Consider the following 23278-nt stretch of genomic DNA (forward strand, 5'->3'; position numbering starts at 1 on the left):
ACTGCCCAATTGGTTATTATCCTATTGTAGTAACATGCTATTAATTGCGATTGAAGGGTTTTTTTAATTGGCAATGACTTGTCGTCATTTTTTTAGTACTCGATTTTGACATACCGAGTGAATATTCTCAAACCGAACATAGGGAATTAACATGGGAAAAAGGTTTTTTGTAGATAATTGCTCCCCATGTTAAATTAGAGGGTTTATATAATGACACCAATCGAAAGAAGATTTTGTTCCTCGTCAAATGATATACGAATTAATTGATTTTCAGGTGTATTTCTAACTATTTTATCAAACATTCCGCAATAAATCCACTTACCAAAACCATGTTAAGCCATGACTAATAACTTAATAAGACAAAGAGCAGATTCAAACGTCGAAATCAATATCAGTTTACGACAACTGGCATTAATTTAATTAGTATTTATAATAAACAACGTTTACAGCGGAAATATTTACTCTAGTACGCGATATTTGTTTTCTGTGAATTTTAATGACCGCCCCGCCCCATTCTGTCTGTGTGAAAACCTATTTCAATTCTTCAGGAAATTTCCATGGCTTAACATGATTTTGCTAATTGGATTTATTGCCGAATTTTTGATAAAATAATGAGAAATACACCTGAAAATAAACTAATTCGTATATCATTAGAGGAGGAAAAAAATCTTCTTTCGATTGGTGTCATTATGAACCCTCTAAGTTAACATGGGGAGCAACGATATGCAAATAACGTTTCTCCCATGATAATTGCCTATGTACGGTTTTAAAATATTCACCCGGTATAGTATATTATACACTTATATACATGGCCTCTATTCTATATTGAATTTTACCCAGAATCCAAAAATCAAATAACATATAAATATATTCTTCCTATCGTTTTATTTCTACTGCATTTTAAATTGAAACTTACAGGCCAACGAAATAGTACCTACTTACTTGTATTTTTGTTTACCCCACCTTTACGAATACGTGTAGGTACATACATTGAGGGGAAAAATTTGAATATTCTTGAAAATTAGAACGTTACACATATAAATGTCATAGCTATAAGCCAATTTCAAAAAAGCTATGCCAAATTTGAAAAAAAAACAGATTCTTAACATTCGATCTGTGCGTTAATCATGCCTTAATATTATATGATAATTGGTTCCGATTTTCTTGTTACTGGACAGTATGGTAGTGTTACTGGAGATATAAAAATTATTTCATTTTATGCTATATGGGCCAGCATGAAGTACAATCGTATAAATAATATAGGTCCCTCTAAAATATTGTTTGTACTCGTAATATAGGCGTTAGGCTGGTTAGGCAACACACAAAACATATGTTACTAACTTTTATCTTAGATTTCACAGATACTGCCGATTATTGGATGTTTCCATACGAGTCACCCTCGTTAACTCATGATTTGGAAGAAGCCTGGGAAACCGTAAAACCTTTATATGAACTCTTGCATGCATACGTTCGTCGTCGCTTACGTGATTTTTACGGACCTGAAAAAATAAATCGAAGAGCACCTCTACCGGCACATGTGTTGGGTAATATGTGGGGTCAATCCTGGAGTCACATTTTCGATATATCCCAGCCCTATCCAGGAAGAGATTTTTTGGACGTGGGACCGGAAATGATTCGTCAGGTATTAATGATTCTTTCTTTGTACGTGAATTACATGCTATTTACATTATCCAATTATTTTGTTTGGCACAAGTGAAATGAAGTGAAAGTAAATGAGGTTCCTGATTATGTATTTGTATTTACAGTGCAGTGTAGTGGCCTTGCTAATTTATGCTAATTTTAGGGTTATAGTCCAGTTGATATATTCAGATTAGCCGAGGATTTTTTTGTATCAATGAATTTTTCCGCGCTTCCACTGGATTTTTGGAGCGGGTCTCTTTTACAAGAACCTGCCGATCGAGTGGTGCTATGCCAACCATCTGCATGGGACTTTTGTAATCGCGAGGACTTCAGGTAGGGTTGGCAACATAGACGACATATTATTTACCATATTTTTATTCTTACAGGATAAAAATGTGCACTCGCATAAATATGAAGGATCTAATTACTGCTCACCACGAACTGGCACATATACACTACTTTATTCAGTATCGAAACTTGCCCAAAGTGTTTAGAGACGGAGCAAATCCAGGTTAGCGTTCCCCTTATTCATGTAATCACGTGACACGTATTTTCATCGCATCCAATCTGGAAAAAAAACCTTAGTCTCATTGTGATTCAATACCTATACTGAATAATTTCGAACAGTTGATAACCGTGCAGATGGGTAAAAACCGTTGAGTTTCGTACTAGATAGGCATCTATACTTAAGTGAATATACGTGGGGTCGTTCATGCGTCTTAAATCACTTGAGCATTCACATAAGATTAATTGTTTGATCGCGTATAACTGATTTATTTTCACTTCTGCATTCTCAACTAAGCGAAAGTTTAATTACTACACCTTGCATGTATGTTCTGGACGAATGAGTGATAGTATTTTATCCAAACCACTCTTTAGTCTTGGCTTTTATATGTAAGGTCTTATGGTACATTTAGAAGTTTATATCTTAAAATATTATACCTTAACGTGACCTAAGTATACAGAGTGTTAGTTAATATCATGCAGATATTTCAGGGGACGATAGTACTCGTCAAAATAAGAAAAAAAATGCAAATATATGCATGGTCTAAAGGGCGTAGTTTTCGTGATACAGACGGGCAAATAAAATATAACATCCTGTATACAGCGACCAACTATTTTGATACTACGACGCCCATGCTCATGCATTGCATTTTTAGTGCACGACTGGTTCAGATGCGGTTTACTGCAACTCATTTAATTAGCTACTGTTAATTACACTTACTTAAATTATGGGATTAAAATGATTTCCAAATTTGGTAGCCCAATAATGCCAATATTTACCTGGAATTTTGGGACAATCGCAACAGGTCTACGATATGAAAAAAACTGCACAGCTTTGCAGCTTTAATGTTCGTTTTAAATTAATATAGGAAACCAAAATCATCTAATAATTACTTATCGGAGCTAAAATTCTAAAAATATTAATTTTGCCCTAGCTTCTCCATCTCGAGTCTGTCAGATGCTACAAAAATAATTTACATATCTCTACGCGGACAATTATAAAACTGATCAATTACATATGTGGTAACTGGTTTCTTTATCTACGGCGGCGGTAGAAATTAAAGCAGGTATTTCTACCTTCTGTCTCCAAACTGCTAAAAGAAATTAATAGTTCCAGAAGAACACTTTTCGTAACGAAGTACTTCTAGATACCGGGTGTTCATTAAAGCTTGTAGCGGTCACCTTTGTACGGTTTGTTCATAAAACACAAAATTTGTGCTTGTTTCAAAAAGCTTTAAAGGGTAGGTAGAAATGATCATTTTGACACAGAGTGGTAAGAAAATAGCGGATAAAGTAATACAGTTAAGATCCACAATGTAAAATGGGGCTGGTTGGATCTATTCGTTAAATTATGAAACAATACCGTGGTCGATACGATGCAAGGAAGAGAGCGAAAGAGTGTAATTGGCGTTTGAAACATTTATTTTTCGAATGTTTGCATTACAAATATAATATTTTCTTTCTATTGCTATTCAAATGCTATCTTGCAAAAAACAACATGATGAAAAAATTGTCTAGTCCCTATCTTGTGTAATGAAACTGTTCAGCAAATTGACCATAAAGTAACCAGACAGAAAGAGCAAAGAGCACACAATTTAGTTCTGCATCAAGGCAATATGTGTTGCCGTTTTCTCGACGAAATTGGTGAATAAATGAAGATTTTGCTCTTTCAATCCAATAAAAGAAAAAGATAGGAAGACCAAAAAATATAGTTTCGATACTTCAATACAATGGGTTGTACAGTTTCTTCATGTAATGTGGGATTTTTTAGTTTTTTTTATCTCATATATAAGATGTATTTGTGGGTGAAAAATTGTTCATTATTTTCTGACCACCTTGTGTAAAATGATCATTTTACCTACACTTAACAAGAGCGCTTTAGAAGAAACGATCATTTTAATAAAGTTGTCTCTCATATGACTCTCGCGGACACACTGTATATAACGTATTGCCAAAGATTAAAATATTTTAAGATTTTTGTTTCGTAAGTTAACTTTTCCTGTGTTAAATCCCATATTCTTTTCATGAAAAATATGTGTAATTGTCTATGAAGCTGATTTTTTCCAATGGAAGAGAGGGCACCAGACAAACCAGGTATAGGTATGGCATGTTGACACCCTCCCTTGTCTCCCCTAGCAAGGCAAGTTTAATTGAAATCGGAGAGTTACAGCTTGGAAGGTCGTCTCTAATTTTCGCTCATATTTTTTTTTGGTATAAACCAATGTCACTAATTTAATTTTGGTTATTTTGACACATGCGATAAGTATGTTTATAGAAAACAAATTTTTAGATAACAGATGGCATTATGTAGAAACTTTTAAAACAAGTTAAAAAGTGTGAACTTAAATTGACGAGAGCGTATTTTCCTCCCAATAATACATATTAATGCTAGCGCCGGCAAAAAAAGCGAGTAGATGAGCAAAGAGACTTCTAGATCAGGAAGTGACGTCACACCAATGAGAATCGAGTATTTCGGTCACGTGGTGACGTGTGAGCCAATGGGAGCGCGTGAGTCGGCCATTTTGCGACGTCACATTTTGTGTGTTTTGCTTCCGGTGTTTCTGGATCAGGAAACGCGTAATAGCTTGTGAAATATTTGCCTGAAAAAAAGTGCGTCGAGGATTTGAACCGTCGATACGCGAATTACGAATCTGTCGCTTTACTCATCTGAGCTAGGCGAGGCTTTAAGATATGAACGTTTAGCAGTTAAAGTATTGTTAGAATGGGGGCGCGATTGCAGGGGCGTAGAGGGTAAATCGTATGGGGTAGCAGTGGAAGCTGCTGGTGGTATGAGCGGTAGATACCCCTAGGCCGTATAAGCTATTTCGTAGGAGCGGGAGCTACCCCTATTATGTTTTTATAAAAGAGAAACCGCGCCTAATTGAAACAGGAAACTGCAATCTCGCTAGCAGTGATAACATTTATAAATAGGTATAGGCGCAAGATTATTATAAATGGCAGACGTATTAACCTATAACGAGGTGATGGTGGATCGCTGTGGAGGTGCAGGGTAGTGAAAGAAATATTTCAAAGGATCATCAACAATGGTTAACACCTTTATTCATATTTCAAATTAGGGTTATGTAATTATTTGTAAATTCGTTGTTGAGCCTACCGCTCCTATACTAGATATAAATACAACTTTATTTGTTACGGTCAACTTGAGGAACTCTAGCCGATTTTCTTCTGTGAAGTATGTATGGTAACGCTGCGGCAGTATGCACTTGAAGGTTGCGGTTTCGACCATAATTCGATCTCCAAACTTGGTGCCGATTACGCCGATATCAGTAATTGGGTATTTATTTCCAATTTCCAGATCTTTTGCATTTATGAATGGCTTACAATAGGTAGATGAGTTCAAGGAAGCGAAATCAAATTCTTCCATTATTATGAGCAGTAAATATCTGTAACAAATAAATAAGTGAAAAAATGAATAATCTAACCGATACTTAACAAAAATCATACTCACCAAATAACGCCGCAAACTAGTTCGCTCGAAGCACTGACTGAGACGTTAAATGCACTCGGCTTTTATTTCAATCCGCTAATCATAGCGGAAGCAGCATCCTGTCAGTGTTTCTAGAAATTTCTGAGCGGAAGCAGCATCGTGTCTCTTATCTACATCGAAATGTATTTAACCTGACGCATTATTAAGTCATTGCATTTGTATGTGCATGTGAGCAGACTGTCTCAACTACTACTTCAAAGGAGAAATCCTCTTTTAAGCAGCGAAAATCACACAAAATGTGACGTCACAAAATGGCCGACTCACGCGCTCCCATTGGCTCACACGTCACCACGTGACCGAAATACTCGATTCTCATTGGTGTGACGTCACTTCCTGATCTAGAAGTCTCTTTGCTCATCTAGGTACTAATGCGGTCGGCAAGAGATCCTTCACTTCAAATGAAATTTAAATGCTTTCGTAAATAAGAAAGTTGGCACTGCTCATGCGCAAAACCAAATTTTGAAACTGGCGTTAGATTTTCTTTTATTCCAAGTGCCTGTACATCAAATTTCTGCGAAAGAAAGGAAAGTTTGATACTTAGCGCTATAAATTGTAACTTTAATATATGTCAAATAGAAATAATTGAGGGACTGACATGCTAATTTACTTCCTCCATTTATCTTGGCGATTGAGTGGGCATTTGCATTATCTCGCAACTCGCTAATACAGCAAACCACCAATTACTTATTTCTAAAATTCACGTATTAAGAATTAAGATTACATCTAGCTCAAAGGAACTTCGAATTGCACTGCTGCTTTCCCCTGTATAACTAGAAATACTAGAACTAGACCCTCCGGGCCTGTGTGACATCCTACATCGACGATCACTGATCAGCATTAGTCTGGCCGTCTGGCGAAATGTAGAAATGCAAACTACGAGTAATATATAAAATTTAAAAAAATTGTGCCTCGACCGGGGATCGAACCATACATTGTGAAGCCCACAAAGCCTCATTTACATTTGGCAAGTTTACTGGCGGAAGTACTTCTGCCAGTAAACTTGCTACCAAATTTCTATTTACACGCTTGCTAATTTGCTTGTTCAAGTAGGTAGTAACAACAAAATGGCTCCAAGTGATGTGGTTCGCGCTGGTGTTAAAGTCGTATTGGTATTGTGACCACATTAATCACAGATGTAAATTCGAAGAGAAACAAAAGAAAACGAAAATAAGAGAATGGATAAACATAAAGGGGGGAGGGGCTGTGCCCTATTAATAAAAGAGGTTGCAACAGAAATCCAGATGATTATAAGAATTTCATGAGATTTAATAGTTCATTGTCCCGCTTTATCTTATTGATGTGGTTTTCTTTTCTAATGTCCCAAAATACCTCATATTTCTTATACACAATTAATATCTTTATTGTTTGGTCACTTCACTCCATTCTTCCAGAAAAATGTGTTAAAATAACTTTCTCACACAAGCAGAAACTACACAAAAACTTCAGAAATTTGCATGTCCAGACAGGAAAGTTGGTCACTCAACTAGCCAGGTCCTCAACTTCACTTGTCGCTTGCGGGCAAGTAGCAAGTGACTGGCAAGTGCACTTTCAGCCCATTTACACTAACTTGTCAAGCTTGGTGCCAGAAAGTACTATCCGCAAGTAAACTTGCCAAATGTAAATGAGGCTTTAGACGAACGATGACGCGATGACGGAGTATTTCGTCATGAGATTAAGGAATGTTTTCTTGAAAGATTTATAGATATTCGTGTCATGTGTAGATAAGTTAACAATAAAAGTAATATAGGTATTTGTTATTTATAGTGGGTAATTTTAGAGGTTAGCTGGAACAGTGGCGTAGCTAGGGTTCTCTGGGCCCAGTGCGGATCCAAATTTCTGGGCCCCCAAAGAAATACGAAATATGTGTGATAACCTAATGGGAAACATTTAAACAAAAATAAGCTATATTTGGTTTAGGAAATTTATTTACAGCGTTTTGTGTAAAAAAAATACATTTAAGTTCTATAAACTTATTTTACGTGCTTTCGTATTAGCAAAATCAGCAATAACAGAATTGAAATCAATCGTGCAGCGGTTTTGTCAACTGCATAAAAGTAATGAATAGCATAGAACATAACAGAATGAATTACGAAGGCCGGCTTGTTTTAGCTCATTTTTGATTAGCTTAAAAATGGTCAGAACTTACAAATTTACTTACCTTTATTTTATTCGTATTGTAACGTGATTTATAAATTCGGGTTCGATTTATATCAATATTTATTAAACAAAACTAAAACACTATAAAAACTGTACAATTTATATCCACTATTTATATTACACACTTCGCAATTTATATCAGATTTTCGCGCTCAATGTTTCGTCCCGCTATCGCGCGCGTAGAAAATTCCAGAGCGCCAAAGGCGACGTCACGTCTGGAGCGTTTCCGTTACAGTATTTCTGCAAACTATCGTTCAACCACAGATTTTCAAAAATGTTGCATAATTTTTGTTATCCCGGCCGCGCGGTTACACGGATGAATTATAGGGCCCCTTCGTTTCAGGGGCCCGGTGCGGACCGCACCCCCCTAGCTACGCCACTGCTGGAAACGTATACTTGACCTATGAGGCGCGCCCTATTGCAGGGAGAGTGCACGGACGTTATGAATTTATTATAAAAATTAAACTAAAAGTTTACACAAACCACGAAAGTGTCCAAATGTCAAGTTTTGTATCTACGCTGCCAACTTAAAACTTGTCAACGTAAATGGTGTTGCCAACACAAAACGTAGGGGTTCTAAAGTATCCTGTAGTTTTTCGTAATTAGTTTTTAATCAAATTAAAGCACCAAAATAGAAAAATAGTATAAATAATACGTGTTACAAATGCTTTATTGCGATACTTCTATCTTGTGGACACTCGTAGCTCCGCTTCGATACGCCACTCGTGTTACAGGATAGTCGTATTACAATAGGTCGCATTGTAACGGTTATCTTTCAATATTATACTATTGCAATCAAATGAGAATCTTTAGCGTACCTACTTATTGGAAAAGGTAACTATTGATGACAACATTGTCGGCATGTACCTATACCTATCCTTTGGACTACTGTTTACTGGAAAGTGCGTTTAGAGAATATGCAGCCACCAAATTAAAATCCGTTTCAGATGAAAGTATGAATTCATTTGTTACACCTTAAAAAAAAAAGTAATAAACTCATAAAAGCATTGGCATATCACACCATACACCAAAACGAAACTATACTTTTTAAAAATGCGTTCTTAACGGTAAATGGTTACATAAGTATAACATCAGAATGAATTTGTGCACACTTGTTATGTTTTGGATGCAATATATTTAATTTAGATGAGGAAATTTATTGTTTGGCAAGTAAATTAATTTTTGTGAACTGCGATTGCAATATATCTATCTATTGTTACAAGTTACGATATGACGAAGGTAACTTCCGCAGTTTTGCATGGCCGCTTCTTGCCAATTAAAACACACGCCATTAGTGCTAACAGAGATTAGAAAAGCATAATAAACATCTGTTACCTACATTAAAAATGTAATGAGAGTGAAAGTATCCGGTAATACGTGTTCGCATATTTTGATATATCAACTTTCCTTATAAAGAAGTACCTGCCGTATCTAATCAGGAAGGAGATTGATAATCACGATCTCATTTTAGCGTTCCACGAAGCAATTGGGGAAGCGATTGGATTATCCGTTGGGACACCAAGACATTTACAAGCATTGGGTCTTGTGCAAACGTCAGTGGACGATTCTGCGGTTAATATAAACTACTTATACATGATGGCGCTTGATAAGGTGGCATTTTTACCGTTTACTTATTTAATGGATAAATGGAGATATGACGTATTTAAAGGGGACATTTACAAAGATCAATATAATTGTCATTGGTGGAGATTGAGGTAGGTTATGACCACGAATGTAAGATGAATATTACATACTTTTGTAGTGAATTATACACGGGAATCAAGCCACCAGTTTTACGTTCCGAAATGGATTTTGATCCTGGCTCCAAATATCACATCGCAGCAAATATTCCGTACATGAGGTAAGCACATTTAAATTTTTCGACATTTATTAATTTAACAACGTCAAAGAAATTACAAACGTCAACATAATACTATAATACTGTACAGAATTAGAAATAGGAAAAAGATAAAGTAAAGTCTAAAATAATATCACTAGAGAAAGATTTAATGGTATCCTGAACTGTGATCTCCTTCTTCGCTCCCATAGTCGGAACCGCTGTCATGTCCGTGGTCGTGTACCGGGACGGGTACGGGTACCTTTACGGGAACCGGTACCGGTTTAGCGACAGGATAGGGAACTTTTTTGTAAACCGGTACCGGTACTGGATGATCTACTGGAATTTTGACAGCGTAGGGAACTGGCTTCTCAACCGGCACGGGTATATTCTTTTCGACAGGGTAGGGGGCAGGCACAGGCACTTTTACTGGGTACGGTACAGGTTTTTCCACTGGGTATGGGATAGGCCTATCAACAGGTACTTTAACAGGATAAGGAATTGGATTTGACACCGGATAAGGTATTTTCTTCTCAACGTGCACTGGGTACGGTTTTGGAATATGTACTGGGTAAGGTTTGTCCACGTTCACTTGAACTGGGTATGGTACAATTTTTTCAACTGGATATGGTTGAGGAACGTGTACGGGTATTTTAACGTGATAGTGTACCTTCTTTTCAACTGGATACGGTTGAGGCACATGTACTTTATATGGAACGGGTATTTCTTTGTATACAGGGTAAGGTTGCGGAACAAGAACTTTGACTGGGTAGGGTTGGTCGACATGAACTTTTACTGGAAAGTGAACTGGTTTTTCTACGGGATACGGATGGGGAACAGGTACAGGCACATTAACTTTAACGGGCACGGCGTAGGGTACTTTCTTTTCGACTGGATAGGGTTGTGGTACGTGCACCTTTACTGGAACATGCACGGTCTTTTCTACTGGAACGTGCACATGTTTAACTACGGGGTAGGGAACCGGAACATTTTTGACAACCGTCACGGTTTTTTGATGGTGGTCGTCTCCACCTCCGTGGTCGAATCCACCATAATCCTGCTCGCCTCCATGTCCTTCAGAAAACCCGCCGCCGCTGTGGCCTCCGTCAAAACCACCGAAATCGTGTCCACCAAAATCACCACCGCCATATCCCAATTCAATACCACGTTTATCTTGCTTCTTATCTTGGGGTTCTGCGGATTTAGAATCTGTGGCTTTTGTTTCGGTCTTTGATTCGGCAGTTACGAGCAGAAGTAATGCGCACAGCGTCGAAATACCCTACAATGTAAACCGATTAGTTTTATTATATAATCCTTAGATTGCGTTCGATTCGACAAATTAACGATTCACTTAACGCGAACACCGTATGTAGTCTACATTCACTCACCAGTAATTTCATTGTGCCGTGTAAATTAAACGCATAAAGGAGAAAACACTACTGGATGCTTCTGAAATAGATGCCCCGTCCTTATATAGCAATTTGACTACTTTCGCCAGCCCCCTTCAACGTATGATGGTTATGGAAAGACGGTTACCGATAGTATCCCGCGAAAGCGTCGTATATCCGCTAATTATTAAGAAAGATTATTAACTGTAACATTGAAGTAATTATCAATTACGATTTGGCTTATTGTAAACATATTTGATTTTATAGTCATGCACCGTACAGAAATCGTCAGCAAATTGATGTTAGTGTGCGTTACATATAGCAATACAATTAGGTACTTTATTAGCCTTTCCATTCAATAAATTGTCTTCAATTTGTCATCCATCGATTTCGATTAAAGTAAAAAAGCATTTTAGCGTAAATTTATAATTGCAATTATCTTAGTCGATATAAATCAGTTGTGGAAAGTCTGCACTCTGCAAGTACGTATTAAGTGGTGCAAATATGCAGTACTTACCTGCACACATTGTGCACATAGCTTAATGTGTACTTCAACGGACAAGCTACGATTTAGTTTGGGAAACAGTACAGATAAAATTAACCACCCTAAATATTTTCTAAAATAACTTTGATTTAAAAAAATATACGTCAAGTTGGATTTAAAGGAAATACAGTGCAGATTTTTATCCCCTGATTCTTTCATTGTTTTCCATAGGCTTAAGGTCCAAGCCAAATTGTTATTTAGCAGTCGATCATACCTGCGTGTCCTCTTTCTTCTTGAATTTTGGAAGGTACTTAGCCTTTCCTGACCGCACTGCATACATGGTCTCAGAAAAACGTCAATATACACTAAGCTAGAGCTTCGAGATGATCGTTTCAGCAACTATGAAGAGGTAAAGACCACTTGAGGCGAGACGGAAACACATGCTGTTTATTTCCAGCAAACAGACATATTGCTTCCATGTCGATGTTATATAACGTCAGTATACTTCGGGAATATTGCAGTGATGTAATCGGAGCTGCTAAGGTAACTTAGAAGTTAATTCCAATTTTCTATACTCATACATAGTGTGGTTACATAACACACAGATAGTTTATGTTTATAAATGGCTGCAAAATAATGTTCTGAAGCAAGTAATCAGTATGAACGTCCTTAGGTAAAGAATTAGACCCAATACTGTAGCTTGCAATGAAATGTTATTCATTACATTTTAAAGTGTAACTTCTTCTGAGATAACACTAATGTTGTGCGTACTATAGGTACGGGGTGTAATAATTCAACATGCAAAATAAAATTGAGGGTTAGAGATCGAAACAAATTTTTTTTTCCAATAAATTGTACCTGTAGCATATTTCAATTGGGGGTCCACGCCTCCAAAGCTCTTGTCTTTCTTCTTTAATTCTTTCTTCAGCAACTAAAACACATCTGATTATGATGGAATTGATTAATTTGTCTAGGTTTTTAGATCTAAGTTTTCCACTTCTACAAATATTTTCCTAAAATTCCACCATGATCAATGATCGTGCACATCTAAACGGAGCCGTAAATATCGATGTTGTTGTTATCTAGGTATTTTTCAATATGAAAATAACGAAACCAAACCTATAGTCTTTGAAAATTAAATAGAAATTTCAATTATAGTATTTACTCATGAAATACTGACAATTTTTTGAATCCAATAAAGAATTACAACGGGATCTTTTTCGAATTTTCCTTCTGTGTTCGATTCTGAGCAAAAATTAGATTGTAGGTCGACACAAGGTGTGCTGTGACCGGCAATCTTTCCTGGCTAGAATTATACATTAATCTTTATGAGATTATACTTTCTTACGTAATTTGGACCGTCTGTCCCATGCCTATTGTGTGGAATAGTGATGCGAGATGAGATTTATTATGAGTTTGGTCTCGTCTCGAAATTTCGAAGACGAATTCAGCGTGCAGCAGACTATCATTGACCCATCTCATCTTGAGACTTTGGTTCCGTCTGGCCTTGAGTTTACGATAAGTGAACACTGTATACCTTAGTAGGTGCACGTCTCACCTCATTACATTTTGTCCTTTCCTATCATCGAATGGTGATTTTCTAATGTTGGTAAACAAATATTCGGAATTTCTGAATACGTACTTTTATTTGTTTTCAAGTGCAAGGTAAAATTTCTTCTTGTTCTTTCCGTACATTACTATAAAACTTATATTTATCCGAGTCTAATTGCTATTATTACTTAAACCGGAAAAGAAAGTATTAGACACGCATTTACTGCCTCCGTTCCTTAAACAAGTTATTTCGTATGTTATTAATTAGATACAAGTCGGAGCACAATAAAAAGAAGTGTTGCAGTTTTTGATGTTAATTAAATGGTATTTGCAACTATATATTTGGTAAATTTTTCAAAAGGAAGTTTGCAACAAAAACCATGAATCTTCTCTTCACAATTAGTGACTGTGATCATAGTTTGGATTGCAAGTATTTCTTTCCAAATAAAGCATACAGTCGGCGTTATGTGGATGGATTATGCTCTGAAAATTGCATTTATGCAATTTTCTGTTCGTACTATTTTACGATATTTTACAGGAAAACTACGTAAGACGAATCTTACGTTATCCATATGTTGGAACATGTGCGATGGTCCGCTATTGAGAAATGAGGATCTCCTAATAGAAATACGCGCTTTCGTTTTATCTAATGATCCAGTTAATTTAAATTATCCATACGTTGGTTCCGCCGCATATACCTACGAGTACTTAGATGGTTTATATAAACGTAGGTATTGATAGGTATATTTCGATTCATCTTTGCACAAACGTCCTTTTCAGCACGGTATATACATGAAAATAAAGCTACTTTAGTATTATAAATATATGTATAGCGTTCAGTTGGTTTTATTTCAGAAAACAAATGAGTAAGGATAGCGCAATCGATTTTTTTCAAATGCAATGTACTTTTTGATTGGGCTCGTTTGATAGATTTTTTTTTTTTTGAAATTTTTGAACTAGGCTGTTTCCGTTCTGGATAACGCTGCAAATATGCTGCAGCAGCCATGAGGGCATTTCGATGCGAAGTGTAGTAAATTTCTACCATATCTCCTTGTTCTGCGCTTATGCAAATGGCATTTTCGCAATAAAACTAGCATGCACAAACGTAAATGGCCCTATGTAGGTACTTGAAACAGGACCAAACTGTTAAATTTTTGTTTACAATAAAAGAACGTTTTGTTTTTCCAAAACACTCTTCGCAAATAATGAAAAACTGTATTTTTAGGAAAAATGTGATTCTGAACCATCATGTACATACAATACATCGTTGCAAAGAGAAATAAAGGTGTAATTTCAAAATGTCAACATCCAAAATATAAAAAATTAGAGTTGCCACGTGGTTCTCAGTCTCTAGGTTAAATCCATAAACCCGCAGGGTCACACCGCTCTTCTTTACACGAGATTTAATCTGTTTTCAAATGTTGTCCTTTTAGTCTAGGAAACGAAACTCTTGAAATACTGTAAAACCTTGCAATTTTTTGAAAATGCATCGATTCGCATGAAAATTTGGGATTAGGTTAAACTTATCCTCCACTTCCAAATCTATATTATGCCGATGGGCGCTCTTCATTTTTTAGGTGTGAAAACTACCCCTTTTTGCCAAACCCATAAAACTACATTAAAGCTTAAGGTGAGTACAATTTGGTTCAGATGAGTTGAGTGATGAGATTGTTAGAGGCTTTGGAACATTCTTTCAGAATATTTCCACCCTTAAAAATTAACCCTTACTGCGGTTTAATAAAAAAAAGTGAATAATTTATTATTGACGACAGTTGTTCAATGTGCATTTCGGACAAAGTATGGTGTTCGACCTCCTGATAGATGGGGTATCAAACGTTGATATAAACATTAAACATTTCATAGAGAAAGAGTGTTTGTGTATTTGTGCAAAGGTAAAAGTTCCTGGCAGCCGCGCACGTACGTATAATCGTATCGATATCTCTCGAGAGGGGTCATATTCAACACCTGTGAATCTTTTTTCTAGTGGAAAAAAAACTTACTTTAATACGCTTCATTTTGATATAACCCATGGTTCATTTTGATTCTTTAATTAAAATTCAGATTTTCAAAGTGGTGATATTCTTTTTGAATCGCTCTGTATATGCATTACATAGTGTGTGTATGTATGGAATGAATGTAACTGTGTATGTCAGTTTCTAATGTGTAGTATACGAAATATATACCCGTCATGTAGCATACTTCTTCGATTTGTGTTTTCAAAATTTTTTGAAAAAAATTGTAATTCTTTTACTTTTAATTAAAACTTCTTTATTTTTCAAGATAGAAGTGCATTAAAAAACCATTTTGTAGGTTTTTACAAGAGCTACAAGGTTGTTCACATCAACTCCCTTTAAAACTCTTAGTTTTAAAATGGAGTGAGCTTAAAGTGTTAAAAGAAAGTAGTGCTCGCATACGTTTTAAACGTCTAGATCTCACTTAATTTTTGTCGTACAGAAAATTCCCGGCGAGGAGAATGTTTGCAATTAAAAAAGCTACAATTGGATGTTCTAGCATTTTTTACGTATCTCCAGTTGTTTTCTAGTTATTTTGAAGAGAAGGACGTTATTCACAAAATTGTAAAAATTCGTTTTTCATTTTTAGCTTTAATTATTTGAAAATTAAGTCTTCTAAACTGGTCGCACTTCTAGAATGTATTACTAATGCGCAATTAGGGAAAACTGGAAAAGGGGAAGGACTAATTTTAATGAGGGTGGTAATTAGGGGGTTGCTTGTGCTGATTTTTTCGCTGAAAAAAGTACGGATCTACTTTATTTTCATCATCATTCATCATTTTCAACTCACTTAACTTTTATACTAGTTTGTTTAAAAAAAAAAGAGAAAGGTTTTTTTTAATACTTTAAAGAATATTCTACAAGTTGTTCTCGAAAAATGCATAGTTTTGCCGTTATTTGGCTGTGAAATGCTCTAATTTAGCGTTTGACGAACAAGAGCTAACCTTTAACAAACCAAAACCCGGTTCGTATTGGTCATACATCAATTATTTAAAAAAAACGTTTTCTTTGTTTTTTTAAAAGCTACCATTTTGTTCTCCACGATTTTTTTATAAAATGCATATTTTTCGAGTATTTCGCGAATAACCAATTAAAAACATTGATCTTTTCTATGAAAAATTCATACCTTCGGTCGCGAATAACTGGAGAAGTATTAACTTACTACAAAATGTATAGAACACTTTTTGCTTAGAATTAATTCTTCTATCTATTTCTGTATAAAAATTACAATAAAAAAATTACCACCCCTGAGGTGGGGTGGCAACCACCCCCAGGGGGAAAGCGCCCTTTGGCATGATATAGATTTTGATCCTTAGGCTATTCCCTACCTACTGTCAAAATTCCAAGTTAATCGATTCATTTTGAAAAAATTGCCAGGTCAAAACCTTCATTTCCTGGACTATTTTAGCATAACACATTAACATGTAATCGGTAAGATACCCATGCCATTGCTCTTGAGTCACCTCCGATACAAGGTTTTAAAACGCAAGGATGGCATCATTTGGGGTTGAAAAAGATGACCGCGTAATTTTTTTAGATAAGTCGGAACTTCAAGATGGATGGTCCAATAATTTCACCTTTGACTACTACAAAACCCGCATTGTTTGCACTGCTATTTGGAAGATGCATTGTCGTGATGCAAGGCAATGTCGCTTTTCTTTGGTTCATTAAACAAGCTCTTTGGATAACCAGAGACTAACAAATTGTTGTGTATCAATGCATTAACTGTTTTTTGATCCTTAGATGTAGTAAAGAGCTATTTTTACTGAAAAAACATGCGAGTTCACAGCGCTGTTAGAATCAGTTGGAAAGATCGCTTGAGCCGATTAAAAATGTTGATATTAGTTCAAAGGCATAAATCTAGGTTTTGTTCCAGCGATGGCACTCTTTGATTTACTACTTCCGTATTTTAGCAAACTTCTTTGGACTACAAACCGCGCTGTTTTATTTGTTGCTCTATCGACCCAACGACAACAAACTCTCCTCATGCAAAGTTTTTAAATTGTAGTCACGCCAATCGGCCAATTCCTACTCTGAACAATACGGCATGTCACACGATTATTTTCTTCAATCAGGTAGCGAACCGAAGCAATATTTTCTTCATTCACTGCACGTCCTTTACGTATTATTCTCGCCAGGAAAGAATGCCGGTCACAGCACACCTTGTGTCGATCTACAATCTATGTTTTTTTTTAAATCCTAACGACTTCCGGAATATGATCGTGCCAATATTGAACGAAAAGTTTTTTCGTTCAACATTAACACGATACTATCACGGAAGTTGCTCACATCTTTAGAAAAACATAGATTGTAGTTCGGGATCAGGTGTTCTGTGACCGGCAATCTTTCCTGGCGAGAGGTTTAATTCATTACGTAAAGAAACTTGTTCAAATTTGAATAGGCTAAACTAATTATAAACACTTCTGAGGCTAGCGCCAAGTTTTTGCAAGTAAGATGTATTTTCACAGTAAGAAACAAATTTTAAAAATTGCCAAAAATTAAATAGTTACAGATATGAATTTATAATTCCGAATGTTAACATACAAAACAATTTCGATTGTTTTTTAACGTTTATAAATCGATCGAGATCTTGGCAACGGAATATCGTAGAACTTTCGGGTTTGCAGCATTATATTCGTACTATCGTGTTATTCCTGCATCGCCTAGCCTGAAGCTGAAAACCAATCCCAAAGTTGATCATTTATGAATTTCCTTTGAATAAATGTTTTAAAATAAAGAAATAGCATGTCATATAAGGTGTGTGAATGTGGTTTAATAAAGTAGTTGTCGGATTTTATCTAATTCACGAGTACGAAATTATTCACTCTGCTAACAGGTTACGAGCCGCATGGTCAATTTCATGTACATAAATTGAGTGCGCTGAACAGATAAATGTCATCGCCGTCAAACCAATCTTTTCAGATTGAAGAATTGAATGGCCGAGAGAACTTTGCCGATTGGAAATTTGCTGTACAGGCATATATGGAATATCTGTTTAAGCTCCTAACAAATGAAATACTTGTCGAGGCAGCTCCAGTTTACGTCGACTCAGTATGCTCAATTCCGACGAAGATGAAGCGGCAAAAGACGCGAGGAAAACAAAGTTGTGAAGTTAATAATGCTTTGTGTGTGACCGATCAGTTTTTGTTCACATTAGAGATGCGAAAACATCTGCCAATTTATTGTAAAATGTGTGGAGTACCAATACGTATGAATACAATGGTTCAGTCGTTCAATGCAGGGAATTGTTCTGTATCGACATTTTTATTCGATTCGCTTTATGGATTGTGAATCGACCGAAGAATACGTACGAAAAATTATGGACGCGGCATACAGGATGAGCGCCATTAGCTGGGCAATCCCGGATATTTCGTTAGGTGTAAGTGGCGTTAATGCTGCATTTGTCTAGGGGAGCTTAGTGTGGCAATGAACGTTTAGTGAGGTCACCTTTGCTAACACCCTGTAAATAACAACGACCAAGAACTAGATTTCTATACTCCAGAAAATCATGACGAGGAAATTTTCGTCGAAGTCAGAAATTTTACGGATGAGTCAAACAAACCATCTGTCGAATTTTAGTTCCATTTACTTTCCGGACGACAAGTGTCATAAAAAATCAACGGTCTATGTCGTTTTACCCGACGGGTCCCAAAAGACTCTACGGAAATCCTCCTTGTGTTGGCTTTTGGAAAGCAACAACAACAAGATCAGTTCCGACAGGCTGTTGCGAGACTGTGGAAACAAAGGGACGACGATTAGAAATCGGGGAATAGAAGTGGAAGAAATCGTTGAAACCGAAGAATCTAAAAGAAACCAATAGGTACGCAATGAAATTTCTAAATTAAAATTTAAGTGAATATTTTTGACCAGAGAAAACTGATAGTCAAGTGGTGAAGGAAAAATTCATCCTTTATGGCCCAATTAAGATGGTGGGGGATGGACATGAAGCCATCGATCGGGAGAGCAATTGCATGATTGGCAGAAAGTATAACCGTCTCGTTTAAAACGCTAAAATTACCGACATGGCCTAAGTCTTTTTTTAATTCTAAAAATCTGCGGTGCTATAACAGAAATGTTGTTAGCGATGTTTATTAGTAAATTGGGGTCTCTTACAGGCAGTCATTCATATTTAGAAAAAAGTACAGTTTGGACGTGAAAATTTCAACGAAACGTTATAAAGTGTGTTTTCAAAAAGTGACTCACTGTTTATTTCATGGTAATTAGGCTTAAAACAAAGCTTACACTTTTTACTTTTCAAATGTGGCAAGATTACGATGAGATCTCCTCCAGATTTAGCTCTGTGATTTTTTCAGGGTGAGCGCACACACACAAATTACACTTAAGTTAAACATAAACTATTAAGACTTAAAAAGAAGTCTCTAAGAATTCTCTGGGAATTCCCGGGAAATCAGTCGTTTGGGAATTCTGGTGTATGCGATTTTTGAGGCAGATTAACCCGTCGGGAGTCATACTGGACAAAAGGCTCACTTGGAAGCCTCACATCACCATGATCGTCAACAAGACCACCATGGCCTTAATGAGTTGTGAAAGAGTTATGGGAAGGAAATGGGGATTAAATCGCCGCCTTTCCTTCTGACTATCCATACACCACTGTAATTAGGCCTCTCTTCACTTACCTACCTTGCGCTGGTATGGTCCTAAGCGGAAGCAGCCGAGGCTCAACTAAACAGGCTGCAAGGCGTAGCTTATCAGAGTATTACTGGAGCAATGAGTACTACACCCACAGCTGCCATGGAGGTCTTGCTTGGCCTTCTTCCTGTTCACTTAGTAACGAACAAGGAAGCAGCGAGGGGAGCAATCAGATTACTCCGAAGTGAGGTGAGAGGAACACACAAAGGTGCAGAACGCCTTAATTATTTATTAACATGTTCAGAACATTGTCACAAATTTAGGCACACCGCCGACGCGGTAGACTACCGTTTTGTTTACTTGTACTGCCAAAACAATAAAATGGCAGAATATCAGCTTTATAGAAATGAGTGCACAAGAAATGTCGCTGCGTCCTGGACTATTAGCTTGGCAAGGATTATTTCGAAACGGTTGCTATGGATTTTAAGCAACGCTTAATCTAAGCTCCTCTTAAATTGATCGGTGCAAACGGTCATTTAGCTCTGGTGACGATCGTAAGGGATGCTAAGTAGGGCATCAGAAGTACATATTAGTGAATTTTGTGGAATAGCACTTTAATGTAAATGTCACCCACGTGTATGTGGGGAGTGTATTGTGCAGGCCATCGTGCTGACCGTGCTTTATTGTTGGGCTATTACAAACTACTGGTACTGTACTGGCAGATATCCGGATATATTCCTAGGCTCCAAGAGTCCATAAGGTGCATGAGTCTATGACGCGTCCAGGGTACGAACTCCCGAACCTATTCGCTCGAGTAGTTACGCACACCCACAACTGTAAATTTATGCACGTTAGCTTATTTACCCGAATTGCTTGGTTAAAAAAATATAGGCAACCAACTATTCATAACGTTAATCGCGGATGAGGCGTATTAGGAGCTCAATATAAACGAAACTATACCCAAATGAGGTCTCAAGTCTCAACCAAAACAGAATTGTTACACTATCGCCAGGGGCCAGGGCTGTATTTGAGAGCAAGCAGCAAGCACTAAAATTTGCGCCTTTACTCGCCGCGAGAAGCTTGAGTAATGGGACTTTTGACAGGCAGGTTTTTAGAAATATGGATGTTCACATTTAAAAAATATTTATTATTATAACGTACAAGTTGTGGACCCTCTCTCCCATACAGTTGTGCCGACACCTTTGAATCGAATTTGTGATCAGACCAAACAAAAATTTCGTTATTTATTGTTATTATGGTTATTATTCTGTTTAAATTATCCAGATCCTATGACTACCGCAATGAGGGTCGGCTTTTTTATATTTCTGTAACCGTAATAAATTAATTTATTGTTGTAAACTGGTTCGCAACTTTGCACCTATATGCCACATGTAATAAACCTATTGAAAATAAGTCAAATCCATTAACCCCGTAGGGTCACACCGAGGTGCTCTGGCGGCTTTTAAATGCTCTTTAGGGGTTTATTTTTGCTTATATTTCTTCAATAAAATATGGAAAGAACATGTTTCATTGTCCTATCATTTCAATTTTTGGTCACTACCTGTTCGTTCCACGGACTAAATTCGGATTCATGATTTTCATGTTGAAAAATGCACATGTATCAAATTTCATCAACATCGGGACTTATTTGCACTCTCCATCCTTCTATCTGTTATGGTTCCCCAGAAAATAACTAAGGGAGAAACATATGTATATTTAGGAACGTTTGGAGAAGCAGCTTCCAAACCAACCATTTTAAAAACGTCGGTTTAGTTAGAAAGATAAGCATCTTTTCGCCCCCCTGCCACCCAATTTTTACGACATTGACACACTGTTGTTGATATTTTGTATGATTAAAGAAAATTATGAAATATAGATACGTTCTTGGGTCATGACTTTTGAATTATATTAAATTGGTGCGTTATTTTGCTTACTAGAAGCTATAAAACCCGTTATTTAGCATAAAATTTTCAAACCGCATATCCACTTTCTTCCTACGAGAGCCTGTAACCCTGTCCCCTCCTGAGTATATACCCTAACTGTTTTTGACAACTACACCCCTGAATATGGAAGATTACCGATCAATATTAAATAACCATAATACATGGGGAAACCGTATCGTGAATCCTAGGTGTAAATTATTACTTGAATATCTGAGTACTAATCTAGAGGTACTCAATCGCCAGCAGAGAACCCACGTGCGTAACTACCCGAAGCCATACTGTGATTGATCTCGGTCTGGTATCATCGAGGAATCTATGACTACATAAAGAACTGGCAAGTCATTCCAGGAGCGACTGTCATATCACTCATATATCAGCCCGTCCAAAAAGGTTATCGCAACCCCAAGGTTGGGTATTCCCCTCGATAAGCATCTCCTTGGAGAAAAACTTACGAGAGCACCCTCTTGGAGGGCGTCTCTCGACCCCTGCCGACAAACAGGACGTAGTAGATCTTCTCTCCAACTCCATTGAGGAATCATTTGAAGAGGCATGTCCTTTGAGACGTTATACACTGAGTTATACACTGTGCCCAAGATCATGGTAATCTCGGAAATCATAGAAGATACGGAGATACGAAGATGGTGAAATTAAGAAAAAGCTGCGCAGTTAAAGAGTAATTATCATGCTGTAAAAACCATCAAATTCTGATTACTTCTGAAGTATACCAGAAAAACCTAAATTGGCCGATTTATTTTTTTAAATGTTATTTGAATAGATACAAATAAAGGCACTCCGATGCCACTTTTTTACTTTTTTACCGTTGAGAGATTTTCAATACAACGTTTCGTTTCGGAGAAATCATCAACTTTATTTTTTTATATGACCCGTAAAAAAAGCACATACGGTACTGAGTAGGATTTTTTATTACGAATACAACCATGTACGGTACATACAAAAAACAAAAGTTGGAAACTGCTGGTTTCAACAGGATGGCGCACGCGCGCACAACGCCCTAATTGCGTCTACCTAGCGGACATATTTTCCATTTTGGAGTGCCTTTATTTGTATCTATTCAAATAACATTTAAAAAAATAAATCGGCCAATTTAGGTTTTTCTGGTATACTTCAGAAGTAATCAGAATTTGATGGTTTTTACAGCATGATAATTACTCTTTAACTGCGCAGCTTTTTCTTAATTTCACCATCTTCGTATCTCCGTATCTTCTATGATTTCCGAGATTACCATGATCTTGGGCACAGTGTATAACTCAGTGTATAACGTCTCAAAGGACATGCCTCTTCAAATGATTCCTCAATGGAGTTGGAGAGAAGATCTACTACGTCCTGTTTGTCGGCAGGGGTCGAGAGACGCCCTCCAAGAGGGTGCTCTCGTAAGTTTTTCTCCAAGGAGATGCTTATCGAGGGGAATACCCAACCTTGGGGTTGCGATAACCTTTTTGGACGGGCTGATATATGAGTGATATGACAGTCGCTCCTGGAATGACTTGCCAGTTCTTTATGTAGTCATAGATTCCTCGATGATACCAGACCGAGATCAATCACAGTATGGCTTCGGGTAGTTACGCACGTGGGTTCTCTGCTGGCGATTGAGTACCTCTAGATTAGTACTCAGATATTCAAGTAATAATAGCCGGCCTGTGTG

The 23278-nt window shown here is 36.9% G+C and overlaps 2 protein-coding genes across 2 annotated transcripts in view; one reads left to right on the top strand and one right to left on the bottom strand.

Annotated features, from left to right (window-relative positions):
• Positions 1 to 23278, top strand: part of LOC116163992 (angiotensin-converting enzyme) — a 68972-nt gene that overhangs the window by 21823 nt on the left and 23871 nt on the right. The window contains exons 4-8 of the mRNA XM_031478119.1: positions 1353 to 1642; positions 1805 to 1974; positions 2028 to 2152; positions 9282 to 9525; positions 9573 to 9671. Coding sequence (XP_031333979.1) covers positions 1353 to 1642; positions 1805 to 1974; positions 2028 to 2152; positions 9282 to 9525; positions 9573 to 9671 — 928 coding nt within the window. The remainder of the gene's footprint in view (positions 1 to 1352; positions 1643 to 1804; positions 1975 to 2027; positions 2153 to 9281; positions 9526 to 9572; positions 9672 to 23278) is intronic.
• LOC116164126 (proline-rich protein 4-like) lies at positions 9738 to 11101 on the bottom strand. The gene is made up of 2 exons (XM_031478257.1): positions 11036 to 11101; positions 9738 to 10926 (listed from the first exon to the last, which is right to left on the bottom strand). Exons 1-2 carry the CDS (start codon positions 11045 to 11047, stop codon positions 9817 to 9819), a joined length of 1122 nt encoding a protein of 373 aa, XP_031334117.1. The 5' UTR covers positions 11048 to 11101; the 3' UTR covers positions 9738 to 9816.

This window comes from Photinus pyralis, unplaced genomic scaffold, assembly GCF_008802855.1.
Source record: "Photinus pyralis isolate 1611_PpyrPB1 unplaced genomic scaffold, Ppyr1.3 Ppyr1.4_LG2, whole genome shotgun sequence".
Lineage (NCBI taxonomy): Eukaryota > Metazoa > Arthropoda > Insecta > Coleoptera > Lampyridae > Photinus > Photinus pyralis.